At 27.6% G+C, this 22,665-nt stretch overlaps 1 protein-coding gene across 5 annotated transcripts; it reads left to right on the top strand.

Annotated features, from left to right (window-relative positions):
• The first annotated feature begins 56 nt into the window (after window positions 1-56).
• Window positions 57-22,224, top strand: LOC107163334 (protein shuttle craft-like). 5 transcript variants are annotated; one of them, XM_015510708.2, is made up of 16 exons: window positions 57-188; window positions 441-791; window positions 1,793-1,920; window positions 2,443-2,533; window positions 2,591-2,823; window positions 5,991-6,228; window positions 6,293-6,456; window positions 18,453-18,746; window positions 18,814-18,968; window positions 19,510-19,663; window positions 20,316-20,515; window positions 20,585-20,809; window positions 20,866-21,017; window positions 21,079-21,277; window positions 21,339-21,491; window positions 21,905-22,224. In XM_015510708.2, exons 3-16 carry the CDS (start codon window positions 1,821-1,823, stop codon window positions 22,022-22,024), a joined length of 2,478 nt encoding a protein of 825 aa, XP_015366194.1. In that variant the 5' UTR covers window positions 57-188; window positions 441-791; window positions 1,793-1,820; the 3' UTR covers window positions 22,025-22,224. The 5 variants fall into 5 exon arrangements, with proteins under 5 accessions (XP_015366194.1, XP_015366191.1, XP_015366192.1 ...); XM_015510705.2 differs by having other exon boundaries at window positions 119-370; XM_015510706.2 differs by having other exon boundaries at window positions 119-583; window positions 701-791.
• The last annotated feature ends 441 nt before the right edge of the window (window positions 22,225-22,665 follow it).

Below are 22,665 nucleotides of genomic sequence, written 5' to 3'. Positions count from 1 at the left end.
TAACGTGATGCTCGGTCCACAAGGTGCAAGGTCAATCAGTGCATCCATCTGAAATTCTGAACACCAAGTCACCAACACTGATTGAGTCGATCGACATTCGACATTGGTCTGGATGAGCGCCGAGCGACACTGGACAGCCGAAAGCCAAAGCCGTGTGCCGACAGGCGACAGACCAGCCACCAACAGCTGTACGTTCAGTCATTGACTCATTGTGTAATTGTGTTGTACGCACTCGGGCACTCGTAGTTCGTACGCCGTATGGTGTTCACATCTCATATTCTGATGTCGGAGGCTGAGATTATATTGTATGATTGTCCGTAATGCTGACTAGTATAATATGATCTGAGCGTTAGGGAGTTATAGATTTATGGTTGGATGTGCCAATTGACACGGCTCGTCAGCTGCGTTGGCCATTAATTGTATTACATTTTAATTTTTAGCGAGTTACTGTCACACTTGTCCGTAATCCGCCATTGCGCAGTTGTGCAAAGCTGTGCGCGCGTGCGCCCGTTAGCCGCCGGACGACCAACGCCGAGACTTCTCTCCGCTGCCGCTCAAGCACTGCTTGCCGAAAGGGTGCAAAGTGCGTTTTTTCATTTTTCTCTCCAAAGCGTCCGCTGTCAAGCACTCGTTTAATGGGTCGTTTGCAATTATAATTTGCTTTTTATTTCTTGCTGGTCATTCCTCGTTGTCTACGCAGCCATTGCCGTCGCGTCGAGTTTCAACACAAGCTTCGTCGACGACGTATCAGCCAACTGAGCAGATCCCGTGTGATTCGCACTCTTCTTCCGGTAAGTGATAAAAAACCGGCTGAACTGTAACATACTGACTGTTACTGCCATACTACCATCTTTTGTGATTTTTTTTTTCTTCGAATTCTGGCCATTCCGTCTATATAGTTTGTTTAACTTAGTGGACCGTCCCCGATCAATATTATCGATATCAATAAAAACCCGTCAAATGACAATGTCAATAAATATCAAAACCATTTTGATCTTTTCCATATAACCAATACACTGTCAATAATATTGTCAATGTCGAATATTGATTGTGTATAGGCCATTCAAGTACTATCCCATATATAAAGAGGGAGGAGAGAGTAAGAGATATATTTGTAGACATAAATGATTAAATTATTATTGTCCCTCTCGAGCAACAGTGGCCATAAATTTTGTGAGAAAATATATCTGAGTAATCTTTTATTATGTATTATATGGGCTATTTCTTCCCATCTTGACATCTGTGGTTGATCAAAATTTTTGTTTTTATGAGGGTAACTATAAGACTACATGTGTCTGTCTCATTGGTGCAGGTTTTCCTTCTCTCAAGTGAACATCATTGTACAGTTAGTATTTACAATAATTTTGAAACATTTTTTTTACTCCTATTAAATATAATGTACATACCTAGTGCACATATTCTAAATATAAACAATATTTGGATATCAATATTTCCGTTCTAGGTTCTCCATCATAAAGTGTAACTTTAACCTATGATTAATGGTGTAGAAATTTTACTGTAGTTTTACCATAAGGGAATATTCATAGTGAATAATGCTACCTATATTTTAAATATGTAAACTGTACCTTCATGCAATAACTATTTTGTTTTATCATAAATATATTATGTTCCATATTGTTAAAAATAAGTTGCTATGAAAAATGAATCATATTTTATTTATTTATTTTATTCCTTATATGTGTCATATGCTTGCATTAAAATTGTATATTTTAGGTAAAATGTTTTGAAAAATAGTATTTACATGAAAATGGTCTTGTTGTCTTTGTTTTAGTTAATAAATTTCAACAAGGTGATTGACAATGCCGAGAACTAGCCGTAAGAGGAATAATCGTCGTAATGAAAGTACAGTTAGGGTTACTTCCAATTTATCACCAAATGCTCCAGAATTTATTCCAATCGGTAAATCAATATTATAATGCTTTATTATCATTTTATACTATAGAACCTTGATGATCCAAATTAATTAGAACCTCACGTCCTCACCTAGTTCAGATACTGGATATTATTTAGAAAAATTATTTATTTTTTTTCAAATATACAACTATATATAATCTCATAATAGGTACATAGAAACATATTATATAATGGTATTTTTTCTCCAAAATTCAAGTAATCTAGGATCTCCTGTATTTATAGATTTATATTAACCTGTCCTAAACTTAGCTTATGTAATTTATTGTGATTAACAATTATATTTTTATATCTATACCTACCTGTTGTTTTTTCAGCTAAAATTTTAAAATTGATTTGAATGTTATACATGTAATCTTAAGACTTCAAAAATATCTTATTAGGTACTTACTTGATTGTATGTTTTATTCTCATTATAATTTTAAATAAATATATAGGTTTGTGAATATTTTTTTTTTTTTGTTCTATTTATTTTATATTTGTATTTATTTGTTCATATTTATTGTATAGCAAACAATGAAACTAGTGATAATCAGAGAGAAAATGTAGTTATTCAGTCAATGGCATTTTTTGGAAGTTCCAGCACATCAAATAGTAGCGGGTAAAATTCATTTATATATTTAACTATTAATTTTACTTAATAATTTTTATGTTTTAGGAGTCATTCTAACTCTAACTACGAAACTACTACTACAATTTCTACTATACCAGATGCGTTAAAAAATAAGGGTCAACGAGATTTGCTTATTAATCTATTGAATGAAAGTAAAGTAGATTGTGTGATATGCTATGAACGGGCTAAAAATGTTGAACAGATTTGGAATTGTCGTAATTGTTACCAAATTATGCATTTAAAATGCATAATAGTTTGGTTCATTAAATCTCATAGTAGTAAGTAATATTTAGTGCTTTTATAAAATACTCTGTTGCAAACCTGTAAAATACCTATTATTATTGTAGTCCATTAATTGATTTTTGTCCTATTTTTTTTTTTATACGCATCGGGTTGCAATACTAATATATAAACTATACTGGCTGAAAAAATAGTGTTGTCTAAAATGCAACCTAACACAAAAATTCACATTAGCACAAATTTGTAATGTATTTACATACTTACATAATTTGTATTTGATAAACTATGTGTATTTTTGCCCTATATGCAACTTAATTTTTTAAATAATATGGCTTACTATCTAAGAAGGTCAATAAAAAACCTTGAAGAAATAGTGGATTTTAGATCTATAGCTTAATTCCAAAATTATATCAAAAGTAAATTTAATTTAAAGGAGCACTCAACACAAAAAATGAGATTTTTTTTTATTTGAATAAATATTAAATTCTAAGAATAATGGAATATTTTTTACATTTCTACTCACATTATCGAATAAGTTATGATGAATTAAAAAAAGACGTATTACATCATTAGGCTCACTCACCGTAATTGCCTATCTTATAAGTGTAAAAGTTCCTCATTTCTCATTACGATTTACCAACCTAAATATTAGAGATGTTACGAATTGTTTGATTTTCGAACCGAACTGGAAATTCCAAATAATTGAACCGAACCAAATATCTACTAGTACCGTTCAATAATCGAACCAGAGAAATAAAAATAAAAGTCGATGGAATAACGGCTAAAATTATAAATTATTATTAAATAATTAATAGATTAATATTGGTTGTTAAATGTTTGCTTGTTTTAAATATTGATGTTTTTCGCTTTTTCTCATCAGTTATCATCTTATTAATAATTAAAAATTAAAAATCTCATGCATAATAATTATTAACTATTAAAGTATTTAAGTAAATAGTAGTAAAATATTTATTCAATAATTCTGAAGTATGGTGGCTAAATGATAAATAAATAATAAATATTAAATAAAATAATATCCAATTTAACTTTTAATTTTGGGTTCAATTAAAAGTGTGTAGGTTCGGATCTGTTAGAGTTCGTTAATTTAAAGAAAAGTTCTGTTCGGGTTCGGTTCGACCTTAAATATTATGGTTCGTAACATCTCTACTAAATATTTAGTTTTTGAAATTTAATTTACAAATTAATGTGTGGTTTTGTATATTATAGATGATGCAATGATCAGAATTTCAATATGACTTGGTTTTTTCAAATATTAAAAATCTTATAAGAAAAATTTTTGTTAAATGCCACATCATTAGATAGTGGTAGCCAGTAGATTTGTTATTCGATTACTGCTCGCCATAATGTGCCATTCAACAAAAATGTCTCTTATAATGTTTAATATTTGAAAAACTTAACGTTATATTGAAATTTTGATACTCGCATTGTCTTTATCATACAACACCACATATTTATATGTAAATTAAATGTTTAGGTTAGTAAATAATGAGAAGCGAGGAACTTTTACAAATATAAGCGATTGCGATGAGTATAGCCCGATGATGTCCCTCGGCTATTCTTCATTTCTTAATGTGTCTTAAAGTAAACATTTGTTTTACATCGGATTCTCACCAAATCATTTCATATAGCCATTGCTATAATAATTTATTATTTAAAAAAAAAATTAAAGAATTTTATTTTTGTGTTGCTTCTTTAAAATGAATATTAAATTATTACCATACTTCTTTTTAAATGCAGAGCGATGAATGTTTTGATTTTACAATGATGTATATTTATATATTTTTTTTTTGTGTTTCATCACCTTTTGGGGCAGTAAAAATCCTTGGATTTTTTAAATCATTATCCTTACTGGTAGTATAGTTAATCAAGGGGGGATTAAAAGTCCAAAATTCCCAATAAATTTCAATAGTGTCTGGAAAAACATGTATGATTATGCAAAATTGGTTTTTGGTATAACTAAAACAAATTAACGTAGAGAAATTAAATTTTTACTGAATATTAGCACTTTCTATACACCATAAATTTAGATTGTTTAACATTGTGCATGAATATTTTAGTTTTTTTTTCCTATAAATATCAATAAATTTAATTTGTTAGGTAAAAAAAAGTTTGCAATTTTAATGCCAGGATCCTAATATATTGTTACAATGGTAGTTGAAAACTATTAAAAACCATGAAAATTTATTAATAATTATGAGTTAGGTATTAATTCATTAAAATGTATATATTTAGATTTGAAAATTCGATACATGATTCTTTATTAGTTTGTAGAAAGTAAAATTACATTTTTTTAAGTGTTTGAGTTAAAATGTTACACCATTGGATATTCCCTTGATTTCTTGTACAACAATTTTCTTATTGTGTTGTTAATGAGACTATAAATTGTAGAATTTTAAATTTACACCATATAATGTCATAATGACATTTTCAATTTTATTGTTTTTCATTCAATAAATGTCAATAAAATTTTATTCGTTTGGTCTAAAAACATGAAAATCGAGATGAAAATTTAATACAAAGTTCGACATTAATTGGTTTAATAGCAGATGGAAAATATTAAAAATTCAAAGCCTCTTTTGTTTTTATAACTGTTTAAAAGTTTAGTTTGCCAACATTTATTAAAATAACACTTTACAAATTATTTGGTTGTTAAAAATTTTTTAAATATTCATCTTTTATAGCTCAAGATTGGTAAATTCAAACAAGGTTGTTTCCCCTACTTATTTTATTCTGTGAAAATCTAAAAGTTATACTAACTCAAATTTGTTTTTATAGGTACATTATTTATATATGTTTATATACTTACAATATAATTAATATACACTAAAACTTTTGTAAGGTGGAAACCCCAATAACATGAACAATTTCTGTAGTTCTGATTCAAATACATAATGAATGTGAACCTCCCATCAAGTAGGAAACTTCATTAAGATGGAAAAATTTGATGGTCTTAAGCAATTCCATTTTGCAAAGTTATACTGTAGTATAAAATATCCTAGGCTGACAAACTGTTTCCACTCTGAATCGTCTTTTGTATACAATGATATTATATCAATTAATTCAAATTTAATACCATCCATTACAATGACCCACTTGTAACCTATTGTACAGCTGAACTACATCCACTTCTCACGTTTAAAATTTTTTTTTTAACTTGAGTAAAATTTAAGTATAATTTTTATAGATGCTGTATGGAGATGTCCAGCATGTCAATGTGAGATGACTGGAAAACCAAAATATGTATGTTTTTGTGGTACTTTACCAAATCCATATCATAATAATGTAGATACTCCACATTCTTGTGGTCAAGTTTGTGGATTACAAAGAAAAAATGCTAATTCAAACTATAATGATTGTCATCATAAGTGTACACTGCTTTGTCATCCTGGCCCTTGTCCACAATGTGTTGTACAAGTTTTAAGGTTGTTATTTAATCAAATTCAATTCCAATTCTATTTTTATTTCAATAAAACTAATTTTATTCAGATCATGTGCATGCGGTAAAAAACGAGAGTATGCTCAATGTGGGCAGTCCAACCAGATTGTATGCAACAATGTTTGCCTTAAAAAATTAAACTGTCAAATCCATGAATGTCAAAAAATATGTCATGCAAATAAGTGTGATCCATGTAATAAGGGCTGTCCTCAAAGTAAGTATCGCTTTTTAATTAGAAAAATTAAGGTTTGGTGATGATTATTTAATAATTATTTGTATACACTAAAATAAACTAGTAAATATTCTTCATTATTTAATTGGTTTAGAGGAAATTAAAACATCATTACTTATTAACTAAACTAAACCAATTTGTTTCCTCTTACCACGGAGTTGATATGAATTTTATTCCCAATGTGTATAATAGTATTTACTGAAGCTTAATTATCTAAACAGAATTCCTAGTTGTTAGTGTAGTGTATTGTTTATGTATTGTTCGCATTCACTGCTAAAGTGCAGTGATATGAGTTTTGGAAATAAACAATGCAATAAATTATTTTTGGACACTTGACTAGAAATATCTATTTTATCTTGTTATTAGTAGCATTTTATAAACTATATTCCATGTGAGCATGCTGGTTCTGCTCATCAACTTCCAATCGAAACCAGTTCCCCTATGACACTATGTGTATCAATTGATTTGTTTTGGCCACGGCTTGTTCTCTCATGAAATAGAGTATGATACTGTTTACATTTTATCAGTATTTATATCCAAAAAATATAGGTTTGAATTCATGGTCATTTTATAAAAAAAAAAAATACATAATATTTGAAACATTTATTTAACTTAATGCATAAAAAGGGGTATAATACCACTAAATAATAGTTAATGGAATTTCATTCAATAATTTTTAGTAATAATATTAAAGTTAAAAATAATATTCTTTATAAAAGTTCCCTATTCAAAATTATATTTTAAACAACCTCTTTTAATAAAAAGTTTCGCCATTGTTCATTAATTTATCATATGAAGTCAGTTAAACAAATAAATACTACTGTTATAATTATACTTTATAAATATATATTTTTTTTATAGTTTCCTATTATGTATTTATACTACTTGGATAACTTATAAAATACATAAAGTAGCTATAATTCTTATATTCTTGGTTTAGTTTGTATATAACCAGACGTCTATGTATCAGTTATTATTTTATTATCATTATGATTTACAACAAACATTATTAGGTGTATATAAATTTTATATTTTATTTAATTTAACTGCACAATAGATAGTCAGAAAATTGATATGATTTTATTTGTATCTTACAAGCTAGCATTTAAGTTTTCACTGATACACCTATTTTACAATCTATAATTAGAAATTAAAAAAATGTGATGGTTTTAAATTTTAATAATTAAACATTTAAGTGTTCTTTAAATTTTATTACCAAAAATATAATTTGTTGTTATTATTTTTTCAAATACTTTTAAGCCTATTCTTTACGTATTTAATTTAACTTTTGAACATCTAAATTTGCTGAGAGTCAACATGTGTTACCATGTTTATGGTAAGTAATGATAGAAATTAATGTACATTTTAAATTAACATTTTAGGCGTTTTTTACTAAGTTACTCTAATATTTATTATTCTGAATAATGGTACTTGTACAAAATAGATTAAAAGAAATTGTTTTTGTGAAGATTAGCGGATCCCAATATAGAGAATTATAAGTATATCATTCTACTAAAGAGACAAGGCAACTATATTATGCTTAATTTGTAAAATAAGAGTGTACTTCTCTTTTTTCAGAACTTTTTAAATGTTTCTTGATATAAGCTAAATATAATTTAAAATGACAAAAGATAATATTAGTGATCATGTTGGTAAAATAACATACAATTATAATTTAAGCTACTGTTTAGTAATTAGTACTGTCTCTTTCTTACAAATGGCCACACAACAACAAATTTGCCTATATCCGTTCTAATTTTGAGTTGTTAGCTTTAATATTACTTTAAAAATAAAATCCAATAAAAGAACATGGTTATTGTTCATAACTTTGATTTTTTCATATTTACTCTAATGTGTAAATTAACAACATAAAATTGGAACCATTAAATGTAAATTTTGTTGTGTTATATGTAAGTAAGACTATCTTATTAAAATTATTTCATTCAATTGTAAGCTATTATTCAATTTTTGTCAGTATAAAATACATAAATACGTAGTATGTCCAATAAATACGCGAACTGATTATCTACAGCGGACGTCTATAGGTCAAAGTACGACATCATACTATTTTAGGCTCACTCTACAACTACTGATAATGCGACAGTAATCGTCCAACCGTCGAGATTATTGTACTAAAAGCACACGTGTCGTTTAAATTTTTAGTTTTTTTTTGTATTGTCGAAATGGAAATTGACAGTTTAACCGAACAACGAATAATTATTAAATTTTTGGTGAAACTTGGGAAAACCTCACTACAAATGCATGAAATGTTAAATACTGTTTATGGAGATGATGCTCTGAAGAAAACAGCTCTTTTTAAGTGGATTAAGCGTTTCCAAGAGGGCCGTGAAGACTGCAAAGACGATACGAGACCAGGACGTCCTTCAACCACTTGTAACAACCTAAACATTGATCGTGTGCAGTCTCTAGTGCTTTCCGTTCGAAGGTTAGGTTAGGTCGAGGTTCGATCGAAGTTCTTAAGCGCTTACGAGATCGTGTGCGACGTGTACGACCAAATTTGCTAGGAGAGGACGGGTGGATTTTGCATCACGATAATGCGCCGGCTCATTCTTCTTTGCTGGTCCGTGAGTTTTTGGCCCGAAATTCAATCACAACACTTGATCACCCCCCCCCCCCCTATTCTCCAGATTTAGCCCCCTGTGATTTTTTTTTGTTCCCAAAATGTAAAATGGTCATGAGGGGTCAGCATTGGGACGATGTGGAAACCATAAAGCGCGAAACGACAAGACAGCTGAAAAGCCTGACTTCTGAAGACTTTGAGGGATGTTTTGAACAATGGAAACGAAGATGGGATATATGCATCACTATAGACGGAGACTATTTTGAAGGGGATAAAATTGATTTATGATAAATTATAACAAATAAAAGTTTTATTTTAAAAGTTCGCGTATTTATTGGACATACTACGTATACCTACTTAAAGTGAAATATTATTTTTGAATTTCAAAAAAAAAAAATTATTATTTTAGGTATAAAATTGTCCACGATCTTTCTTAATAATTGGGATTTTTAATTAAAACTTATCTATATCTACATATAATTCATAAATGAGCAATAATTTTCAGTCAAAAATATAGGATATAGTCGTTTATATTTAGATTTTAAAAGTTTTTTCTTGAAAAGTATCCAAGTATATCCAATTGTTTTCCATAGTGTTAATAAAATTTAAATGTTGTTATACTAAAATGTTTTATCTCTATCATGACTTGGCAAATTCACATAGCCGATTCTTACTTTTGTTTGTTTATAGTTACAATTAATATTAAAAAGACATTGTAACCACATGTGTTGTCTCTCTTACCACATTAAACAAATCAAATTTTTGTTAACTTGTTTCAGAATAATGTGCGTTAGTTTGATTTTAAAGTGAATTTATATTTTACATACTCATAACTAGAGTTTAGATGTTAATAATCAACATGTCGTTAAAAAAGTTTAAATATGCAATTACAATGGTGTAGTATAAGGAGGGCTGGGGGACTGCAGCCCCCCCCCCCCCACTCAAAAAAAAAACTATTTTTTTTTTGAGAAAATAATTGTTTAAATGGTCAATGAAAGTCACTAAAAACTTTATTTTTAAAATATATAGAGAAAATTCATTGGTATTTTTATTTTTTTCTGAATGTTTATTTTATTGAACACAACCACTGTTGTGTATTAATTGTGATTAGCCGACTTCGAAGAAAAATCCTAGTTACGTTGCTGTGCAAATATACCTATTTTTTCAACAAATACAGATATGCAAAAAAGGGTTAATATTCAAAAAAAATTATGTACAATGTGTATTTAAAATTTTTTTATGACAAAATACACAGCTATTAAAATATGAAAAAAAAAAATTAATTAGTTTCTGATCTATCAAAATTAAATTATACATAGGTTAAATTTATTATACATATAGCAGTCGCTTTAAGTATCTGAATTGCTCTGTATATCAATCATTTTTATGATAATTTTTAAATTTGAAAAATCTTTGCTAATCCGACAATATATTTTTATAAATCAAAAATGACTTCTCTATGTATACAGAGTTGATTGGTGCATACTTAAATTTAACATATCATCAGTTTCTATATTCACTGCACCGATTGTTTATGAAATCTAATCTAATTTTATGAGTGTGTTATTCTCTACCACAAAAATATTAGCGATTAATTTTTGTTTTGAATTATAACAAGTTAATGATAATAAATGACAATAATATGGAAAACATTTAATTATATACTTACAATTTATAATATATATGTTAAATAATCTAGGAATTATCAATATATGCAAAATAAGTTTACATCTGAACTCTACTCATAACTCACATAAAAAAATTAAAAATCATTAAAAAAAACTAATAGAAAACACAGATAAGCTCTTACCTTAATGTTTTATAATATGTAATTAACTCAAATAGCACACTATTGAAACTGGTGAAAGAAAATATATTATATTGTACTTAATATATAAGACTAAGAAAACACATGTGATTGTGAAATCCTCTTAATCAAATTACTTATCGTTTAATAGGTAGAGAGGAATAAATTGTGCTCAATCAAGAAGTTTTGCTGTTATGTTCATTAATCCAAAATTAGTTTTAAACTTATAACTTATAAGTAATTAATTAGTATTTTTTTTTTATTGAAGTATTAAAAAAATATTGGCTGTCTATAGTTCATATTCTCCTTTACACATTTAATAATAAGTAGATATTACCCATTATTAATTCTTATTCATACAACATTAAATTGATGTCTTATGTAAATTATTTGAAACTGTACAAAAGTAAACCTAAGAATGTATCAAGAATCGTAAAAAACGCCTTTTATATCATTAGATTTTGTTTAAAAATTAAAAACAATACGTAAAGAACGCCTAAATAATTTTATTTTCATTATATATATAATTATTTTTCATTATTTGTTTTAGATTTAAATCCACCAGAATCAACTTTAATTATATCAAATGAATCATTTGCTGATGCAATTTTGCAATATAATCTGTTACCGCCTGAATCAGTAGTAACGGAAGAAGAATTAAGAATGCTTGGCTTGAATCCAGAGGAATTATTTGAGCGTAGGAATGTTCAAGATTCATATTATTCTACTTCTAGTAATAATTCTAATGCTCCTATATTTTTGCCTTATATTAATGAACTTCTCGCTCATTCAGATGAAAGTGATGGTGATTTTGAAGTCGATGATATGGGTGATATAATTATGCAAAATTTTGATTTTGGATACCGTAGTAATTCAGATTTTCCTGTGGTCTTATCAAACCCACTCTCTGGTTATTCTGGTTCTCACGAGTTTGAAATTGGGTATCCAGTGACTGATGATGATGATGATGATGAAGAAGAGGAAGATGATATTGGAGAAGAAGATGATACTGGAGAAGAAGAAGATGATGACGATGATGAAGATAATGAAGGTTGTGTTTCAAATGACTATTATGATGCCAATGAATATGATACTAATCATAGTTGGGCAAATAGTTCTGGTGATGAAGGAAGAGAAATTGTTATTTCTTCACCAATGGATAGTGAGCAAAGTGATGTTTCATGGGATATGAGCGATTCTCATAATGTTGATGAAATAAATATTATTGCTGGTACTAATTCTAGTTATTCTGAAGATTCTACTAATAGTTCACAATGTAGTATCAGCTATTTAAGTGATTCAAATTCTTCCTCCAGTTCCAGTTCCAGTTCCAGTTCCAGTTCCTCTTTTTAAGAAAACAAATGTAATTAAATTCCTTTTTATAATTTTAAAATACAATTTAACTTTTAAAATAATATATAAACAAAACATGCATTGTATTCAAAGTGCCAATTTATACTTATTTTATAATGAATGAATTATTTATTATAATGCATTAGTATAATAAATATATGTTAAAATAATTAAAAATATAAATATCTATAAATTAAACAATATCTTTAATAATATTTATTTATAATGATCATTAAATTTTGTTGATTTACAAATTGTTATATATGCTTACCAAGTAAGTTTGGTTATCTTAATTATTTGAATAATGGAAAAATATTATTTTATTGAAATAAAATTGGTAATATTGACATAAAAATATGTGTTTTTAGTTTTGTTAGTTTCAAGTGACTAATTAATGTAGAATAAATGGGTTTAAAAATTACGTAACTGATATTATTAATTATTTATTTATATTGTTTTGCATTCATTATAACTTATAAGCTTTATTTTAGATTTCTGAGCAGAATGATGAATCTATTGATTTTACAATGATATATTTTTATTTTGTCTGTTGTCGTCTTAAGGTAATAAAAATGCTTTGACTTTCTATGCAAACATGTTTTTTTATTAGGAAAGGTCTAGCTCATTTTAAATAATTTTTTGTTTTGTCAAAATCTTTTAAATTTAATGCAAGATTATAGTATAACTTTAATAAAAAAGTTACTTTAAATTTTTACAAAATGTTATTTTATCGTTTTCTTGACGTAATATATTGAGTTATTTATAAATATAAAATTTTCAATTATTTTTAGTTTTTTTTTTCAATTATTACAAATATATTTTATCGATTGCTTAATAAAATAGCCTGAACATTTTTACAAGATCTCACATAAGTTTATCTTATGAGTTATAGCTAAAAATAAATAAAATATTAAAATACATAAACATTTAAATTTTGAAGTTCAAAAATTCACTAATTTATTTCATACTCATAAATGCATAAACATAGATTATTATAGCTTAGAATTTAATGCCTGTATCTAGGTCAATCATTAGTAGTTCTGAGTTCATCCCTGAACCAAAAAATCTAAAAATTTGAATGATATTTGTAAATAAAGTATAACAAATTTAATTATTTTGTTGTGATTCAAAAATACTATATGTTTGATCGTTGTATTAGTTGGGAATAAAACCCCCAGACATATATTGACTGATTTAGTGTAAGGTATACGAGTTGTGTATGGTGAGACAATCTCCCACCATATATATATATTATTTAATACTAAGTAACATACATGTATCATACATATTACTATACACAGTGGCAGCTCGATGGGAGTATATTTGAATCATGTCTTATGGTTGGAAAAGGTAGACTGGACCATTTTTGCAAGTTGGTAATTTAAATATTAAATTATAAATAATAAATATAATATATTGCTGTAATGTGCACTCAGCAGATAATGTACAGTAATAACTAATAACTATATTTTAGGTTGGGTAGTGTAAAAATATTAAACGTGATTCAAGGGAAAAAAAGTTCAAGCCGTCACTGACTATACATATTCAAAGTATTAAGATTAAAATGTTAAGCTTTTATTCATTTATAGAATGGATATTGTATCATATTACATTCACATAATTTTTTGGTTGGTAGTATCGACTTAAAAGTTAATAGCTGATTTCCTTACTAATAAATCAAACTTAAAAGTAAAAATACTCTCTAAAGCCTAGGATGCATGGTATGTAGTATCTACTATCTTATACTGGAAGTGAAACAAATTATAATTATTCATTGGTCAGTTGGAATTACATTTTGATTGAGTTTATTTTGAATACACTGACTACACTGTTAAAAATGCCAAAAGTAACCATCGTGAAATACATTATATATAATATGATAAATGTATATATTTAGTAATATTGTATTTTTAGGGTATAAGACCGTTTTTATAAAATAACAATTTTTAACATAATATGCAATATTATATAAAATTAATATCAATAAAATAATATAATGCTACAAGGGATTTTTTTCCAACTACCATCAACGTGCCATCTGACATCTAGTGTTTTTGATATACCTACGTATAGTCATAGGCGCTACTAGAGCTTATTTTATTTTTGGAGGGGGTGGGCGAGGGGCTATAAGTCAAAAGACAAAATAGACTTGTGGGCCTTGGGGCGTCATTTACTAATTTAAATGCAGACAAAATTATTTATCAATATTTAATATAGATTCTATTTAAATTTTAGTAAGGCTAGCCCACCCCCACCTCACTGCAAATAAATAAGCCACCGTAGTTGACATTAATGTTACTTATATTCAAATTCAACTCTATAATTTAAATTTTATTTTAATACAAATTTTATAGTAATAGTACAACAAAGTAATAACCTTTTAATGATTTTTAAAATATCTTCTAACTTAATCTTCTAATCTTTTAACTTCTAACAAAATCATTAACGTAGTCAAAAATACAAAACTATGTAGAAAACCCATTGTTAATTAATTAACTGTCTATGAGTTTATATTGAATTAATAGGATTTTCAAACTTGATAATTATTTCATTTAGATATAGATCATTAGATTGTATCACAAAATTCTAAAATACAATATTTTTCATCTTTGGGGGAGGAGGGCAAAGCCCCTCCCCCTAGTTGTTCCTTTGGTATACCCTGACTTCGACTTGGAAAAGATGATTAATTGATGATAAATGAAGGCTTATACTAGCGTAACTCGATTTTCGGGTTACCCATTTTTGATTGTAACACGTCAGAGTGTAGTCACTAATATGACAGAAACTTTTGCAGAATTGTACTCAACAACTTCCAAAAATTTCATGGTGATTGGATAGTTTAGGTTAGGTTAGAGTTTTATAATATAGAAAACTTATCTGTCCCCTGTAAATAATTCCTCCATTTATATGATTTAAACATTATGTTACAGTTACTTAAACACCTTCGTAGTATTGTAATATTCAAAACTGAAAATAAGACTATTAAGTTTAAGTTTAATCTTTATTTGATTTTTAACACGTTAATTATAATATTGCACATTTATTAGTACTTACCTATACTTAAGACTGTGTTTATTTCTGTAAATGCTACGCCTGATTTGTGAATTTAAAAATCTCGTTATTTTATTTTATTTTTATTTTACCTAAATAGCGTTTTTACGCTATTATAAAAACTCGGTGTAATATTCCCCTGACTTTTTTTTATCTATTAATGACTGATTTTTTGCAGTAGGAACATTGTTTTATTTATTAGATCCAAATCCAAAAATTATAATGTATTCAAATAAACCATGTCATGTTAATTTTTGCCAGTCGATTTATCATATCATAATCTTCATTATAGATTCTGAACAGTTATTTTAATAGTTCTGTCCAAACAAAAAAATATGGGTCTAAAATTGTTTCAATCACTAGCTGATCCCAGTGCACTTCATTGCCCATTATTAAAACGGACTCTATGATCCAACATTTTTGTTTAATTCATCGTTTATACCCAGGTAATTGGTGCCTAATAACTAATTGCTAATTTCTTATTCATCCATACTAAATTGTCTAAATTTTATAACAAATAGCAACCATATAATAAACAAAATTATATTTAATAATACTCAAACCTCTATGGTCTTCAACTATGGGGTACAGCAAAAGCGTCCAATACTAAAAAAATTCAACAATTTCAGAATATTGCTCTTCGGAAAATTACTAATGCTCCACCCTTTGTTTCGAATTACACTATACATAATGACCTGTCAATTAAAACCGTGACAGAAGAAGCTATACGTTTCTACAAAATTATTCATGCCCGGCTGGAAACACACCAAAACCCACTCATTAAAAACCTATCCACCCTAACATTACCTGGCAACCCCAAGCGTTGATTAAAAAGGAGCTGGTGCCGTGACTTGCTAGGGAACTAATATCAAAAAAAAAATAAAAATAAAAAATCAGTATATATAAACATAGCTAGTTTTATACAACCTCCAGTCAAGTGCCATTAGTGGGTGGCTTCTTACTCATGTATTATATGTAACCCTTATCAAATATGCTAATTGTGCATAATTGTACAGATTGTATATATTATTGTGTAAATAAAAATAATAAAAAAAAAAAATATATTTAATATTATTATTATTATTATTATATTTATTATTTCTATAAAAAATCTCAAATATGCAATAAAAAAATTAAGGGCCAGTTGTCAAGATAAAATATAGACTATAAATTCATGGGATTGTGTAGCTTTCTGATACTAAAAACATTAATCAGTTAAATAATTCCAGATAATTAAACCAATCATACGAACAATTTTTCTTCTTTATATTTTATAACCCTTTTAACCCCTGTAGGGATTTAATTCTGAAAAATCCTTTCTTAGTGGGTGCACACATCACAACAAAATAAATACTGTCCAAATTTCATACTCATAGTTCAGCGGTTCCGGCTAGGCGATGATGAATCACCCAGGACAAATAATTTTATATATATAATTGTATAGATAATAACATTATAACACTTACACTTTCTGTAACAATACATATAATTAACAAAAATGTATTATTTGTTTGTGAGCTAATTGCTAAATATTGAATTTTTGTGATATTTTTATCTTCATAAGGATTTATAATTTATTTTTCAAATAAATACAGCCATTTTTACTTTTACAGTCTTTAGCTTTGTAATGAAATAGCATATAAAATAATAAAAATTAAGAATTTTTGAAAATGGATAAGTAGTTTTTGTGTTTATCCATCATAAAAACAAATTTACCACTTTTTAATATGAGTACAGATTATATAAAACCAACAATTATTTGTGGCATCAATATATATATATAAAGATATAGACTATACATTATGCATTTATACACAATACATTAAAGCTATGTTCTGCATAGCTGCTCGATGATATTTTCAAAACATTTCATTTTATGCTAATGGCTATTGTCTATTTATAGGTATTAGGTTTTTGATACCAAAAATCTATTCACAGCGTTCTACGTTAGTCCTAAGTCGGCATTGAGTATTGACTAACTATAATTATTATTTATTATGTGCTATTGTTATAATAATTGAATCCAAATGGTAAAATATTTTCAATATTTGGTTCCATCGGAATAAAAAATGTACATTAAATATACCATAGTATATTAGGTACCTTCTTTTGTTCCTAGTAAAGTGTCTTATTATAAAATTATTGTTTTTATTAAAGAAAAAAATTTGTCAAGCTATATTTACAATCTATTGATAAAGCACAATATATAAATTGGATAATTTATAGTAATAAAAAGATGAATTGGTTGACTTAAGGAGGAAAAACCGTCTATTAACAATACCTCCTGTTTAATTTGGTAGGTTCATATAACGGAGACCGTTTATTTATTTTTTATTTTTTTATGTCAGGGAAGGTAGTTTCTTGGCCATTTTTCTTTTAATCTTCTTGAAGGGTTGCTGGGGATGGTGATAGAGGACATATGAGAAATAAGAGGGTTTTGGTTTGAATGGAGTTTTGAGTGGAATTGTTTATAATGCCGAGTTGCTATTTCATTGATTATTGAGATTTGTAGATCCTTTTGCAATGTGTTGTTGGTTATATACCATGGGGCTATGGTTATTTGTCTGAGACATATGGCTTGGCCTCAGATTAGGATACCGTAAGACCAAAGAGGGGCAATAACCCTCTTGTATATTAATATTTTGTTTTTCAAATTCTTTAAAGGAGATAGTAATAGATGAAGGAGACGGAGGAGTGTGGTTGATTGTTTTATTTATGTTTAGTGTGTTGGGCCCTGGTGAGTCTTTTGCCCTGATAAACTTCTATAAAATTATAGTTGAAAATTAAAATGATTTGGAATAATATGGAAACTAAAACTGTGTACTTAATGTCACAATTTCACAGAACATTGGGTATACATTTTAACAGATAGGTAACTGATAACAAGTGTTGTAGCTACAAATAGCACTATACACTATACCCACTTATACTTATTCATTAAAAAAATATAATTATTGTGTAAAACTAAAAAAAATATAGGTACTCCCAACATTTTATAACTTTTATCACTAATCTTTTTATATTGATAAATTTATACAGATGGGACTTAAAATAAATAATAATTTGTTTGATTTTTCCAAAAATTAGAAATAGTATATGTTTATTATTTAGAGATTATGTTGAGAAACTAGTTTATTTTATAGACAATTTTTACCTACAACTACAGTATATTGGTTTATTTTTCAGTGTGTTACTGTGGGAAATCGGAACGAATAGTACCATGTACTTCAGAGAATGCCATGGTGGTGTATTATAGCTGTGGAAATCTGTGTAAAAAAAAATTGTCTTGCAAAAATCACTTATGCCAGAAACTGTGCCATGTCGGTCAATGTGACCCTTGTATAGCTTTATCTGTTAATAGATGTCCATGTGGAAAACGGCCATTGACAGAAGATGAACTTAGTAACCGTACATTATGCATACAACCAGTACCCACGTGTGACCAACCATGTGGAAAGCCTCTAGAATGTGGTCCACCAGGTATGTGTTATATGAACATGTATTGCCATTTTACTAACTAATTTATTGTACCTATTTATTTATATAGAAAGTCCGCATCTATGTGAACAAACTTGTCATGAAGGCCCATGTGTTCGCTGTGAACTTAAAACCAAATATGTATGTAAATGCGGTAGTAGATCCAAGGAAATAAAATGTAATTCTGTGACTACCGAATTGACTTGCAAAAAGAAATGTAATAAGGTAAAATCATTTTTAATGTAATCAAGAGGTGTTCTTTTAAAGTTAAACATTCATAATTAATTGCTGTTAGTTTTTATCTTTATTAAATTAATATTCTTACTCAGTTTTAAATTTCTTTAATTTATTCTCCAATTAAAAAGAAGTCACCTCAAAAATGTTGCCATTTAAAAAAAATAAATAAAAAATAAACCAAGACCTAGATAAATTTTTTTATAGTCAATAAGTTTCTAAAATCTAGACTTGCAAATTGGCGATTTTTTATTTTTTATTTTCAAAAATATTTATTAAAACAAAAATTATTTCATTTGTCAATTCTTCTTATTATTATACTTCATGAGATAATTATTAATATTATAGTTAATTTTTTTTTTAAATGTATATATTATTAAATAGGTATTTGTTAAAAAAATTTATTCTACACTTTACCAGAACCTAATTCAAAAATTCTAAAGTTTGGAATATGAACCCTAAGTGTATGTCTAAGATAGATATTAATTATTTGTTGAATGTTTTATATGAAATTATATTTTTTGGTTCTTAGATGATGTCTTGCGGTAAGCATAGATGTATGGTAGTATGTTGTAATGCACAAGAACATATATGTACCAGAACTTGTAATGGACTATTAAATTGCCGCCAACATCGTTGTGATCGTGTTTGCCATCCTGGAAGCTGTTCAATGTGCTATGAAGCAAGTAGGTGTAAATATATAATCTGCAATCATTATTTTATGTACTATGGATGTAACTTATTTAAGTATGAAACTACTAATAATGCCTTAGAGGAATATCATTTGCGAATTTGCAATCTTCAAATATCTTATATGATATTATTTTAATCAACTTATTTAAATAATAATATACTATTTCAAGGATCAGCTTAATATATTGTTTGAAAAGTTTTTTTCTATATTTATCCATGAAGATTAAAATTTTTCATTTAATCACATGTGTTGACGTTGAGGAATGGAGGTTCAAATTTATATTTATTATTAATATGCTTGAATACAATAATTATACCAAGTTCCTATAAATGCATGGAATGTCTATACTTAATAATTTAATATAATGTCACCACTTATTTTTTGGATGATTTCTCTTTTTATAAAATCAATTGTATGGTTGCTCTCTATACACTAAACATTATGAAACATGTTAAATAATATTAAGTGAATATTTGTAGTAAAAAATAAAATATAAATTATTAATATAAAATACAAAGGTAGATTAATAAGTTGGATTTCATTCAAATATTGTTCTTGTATTTTTCTATGTATAAATAAATATATCTGAATCTGCTCTACTTTATTCTAAAAATTTTTAAATTGATATTGATTTATTTTAATAGGTTTTGAAGAGTTGTATTGTCGATGTGGCAATAGTTTTATTTCTCCTCCTATCAGGTGTGGTACTCGTCCACCATTATGTACATTACCTTGTTCACGAGAACATGAATGTGGTCATACAGCTACTCATATATGCCATGATGAAGATGAATGTCCTCCTTGCCTAGCTTTGACTGAAAAATTGTGTTATGGTGGTCATGAGGTATAAATTACAATAAATTATTGACAATGTATACCATTGTACATATTTTTTTTTTTTTTTGCTATTTAGTTGCGGTTTGCTATACCATGTCATATAAAAAATGTATCATGCGGAATGCCTTGTGGCATTCTACTTCCTTGCAAAAGGCACACTTGTACCAAACCATGTCATGCACCACCATGTGATACAGGTCCATGTCAGTTACCATGCAATTTACCAAAATTGGATTGCAGCCATCCATGCTCAAAACCTTGTCATAATGGTCCATGTCCACTAACAGCATGCAAAATAATGGTAAAACTGTTTGATGTTATAATAATTTAAACATAATTCATAATGATTCTTTCTAGGTAAGTGTTAGCTGCATTTGTGGGAATTTGACAGAAACTAGGTTGTGTTCTGACCCTAAGGTGATTGAATATCGTCTTCAAGTTAAAGCACAGTCAATGAGCTTGCTAGACAATATTGTTGACTCATCGCCAATCATAAAGTCGTATAAAATGTAATGTATTTGTTGAATATTTATAATTCTAGAATTAATGAATTAAGTTTAAAATTTTTAGTCTGGAATGTACAACAGAATGTGCTAAATTAGAACGAAATCGTCGTATTGCCCTTGCACTTCAAATCCGCAATCCAGATTTATCTCCTAATGTCACTCCACGGTATTCAGATTTCATGAAAGATTTTGCAAAAAAAGATGTATCATTCTGTAATTATGTCCATGAAAAACTTGCTGAATTGGTCACTAATGCTAAACAAGTAAGTGTAATAATTAACTTGTAAACAATTTAAGGTTATTGGTAAATTGCTATGTTATTAGTCTAAACAAAATTCTCGAAGTCATTCATTTGAAGTAATGAAGTATGAAAAGCGGAAATTGGTTCATGAGTACAGTGAACATTTTGGATGTGAATCAGTAGCTTATGACGCTGAACCAAATAGAAATGTTGTTGTTACAGCTCTTAAAGAAAAAGTAATTTTCATTGAATATTTAATTATTTCCATAGGCGTGTCCAGACCTCATTTGCAGGTCATCCACAACAGTGGCATTTCTAGGGGATGGGGAAACTGCCAATCCTCTCCCTCAAAAAAAAAAAATAAAAATTTCTTTTAAGATTTGGGGATATAACCCTGAATCATACACATGATGAAAAACAAAAAATTTAATATTAAATTAGAAATTGAAAAAAAGGTTCATATTATGCATCAAAATGTACAATGTAAGTTGGATCAAATTTGCTGGTCATGCCTCCTGTGCATGACAGGAATGACCTGTGGATACGCCTATGATTATTTCCATTTTTATGAATAGTTGTTGTTCATTTAAGAAACAAATAAAATTTGTTTTTTTAATTTTACATAATAAATTGTTCTGATTTTTTATAGTCCTGGCTTCCCAATTATAGTGTGGTCGAAGTTGTTCAACGTGAAAGCGGGTGTCCACGAGTTAACCCATTTGCAAGTATTCAAAAACGAAACACTGTTATTCTGAACAAAAAATTCTGAGATCATTAAACATTTTGTTTTTTAAATCAATTGATTTTAAAACTACCTTAACAATAATTCAAATAGGTTATTAAATTTACATAATTTCATATTAAATATATAATATATTTTGTTTTCTTAGAGTATCATATTTATGGGTAATGGATAATTGATTAAATATTATTTGTTTATTATTACATAAATATATTTTGGTTCTTTAATTGACTGTTTAAAAGCATTATTTTTTAACCTCTTTTGCTATACAAGTTAATAGTGATCTAGATTATTAAGACAAATAAAAATTCATTATTACAGTAAAAGTTCTAAGTTTTTTTTCTGGTACCTAAGCAATTAAAGCTTAGGTAGGAGTATAATATTGTGTGTGATTAAAATAATACAATGTTATAAGACAATTCTTTGCCTTATATAAATTTGTATTACTTAGTATTAATCATAAAAATATTTGACACAATAACTTATCAAGCAGTCTATTTGAATTGAGATTTAAAAAACATATTATTACATATTAAAATTATTTGTTTCAGCAGTTCCCAACCTACTTTTTTGCATATCCCAAAGTTAAATATCTTACTAGTTTTCAATTTTAATAAAAAATTAATTAACAACAGACAATTCTCTACTTATTCAATTCTAAATGCACA

Source organism: Diuraphis noxia, unplaced genomic scaffold, assembly GCF_037042655.1.
Source record: "Diuraphis noxia isolate RWA-SAM2 unplaced genomic scaffold, SU_Dnox_SAM2 contig0004, whole genome shotgun sequence".
Lineage (NCBI taxonomy): Eukaryota > Metazoa > Arthropoda > Insecta > Hemiptera > Aphididae > Diuraphis > Diuraphis noxia.
This window is presented reverse-complemented; position numbering and strand designations above follow the sequence as displayed.

Bases quoted from the DNA above. Each gene is read 5' to 3' on its own strand.
- LOC107163334 (XM_089226222.1), top strand. From the start codon at position 1,821: ATGCCGAGAACTAGCCGTAAGAGGAATAATCGTCGTAATGAAAGTACA. The intron at 2,534-2,590 runs GTAAAATTCATT...TTTATGTTTTAG, and splicing joins AGCACATCAAATAGTAGCGG to GAGTCATTCTAACTCTAACT. The intron at 20,810-20,865 runs GTAAAACTGTTT...GATTCTTTCTAG, and splicing joins TAACAGCATGCAAAATAATG to GTAAGTGTTAGCTGCATTTG.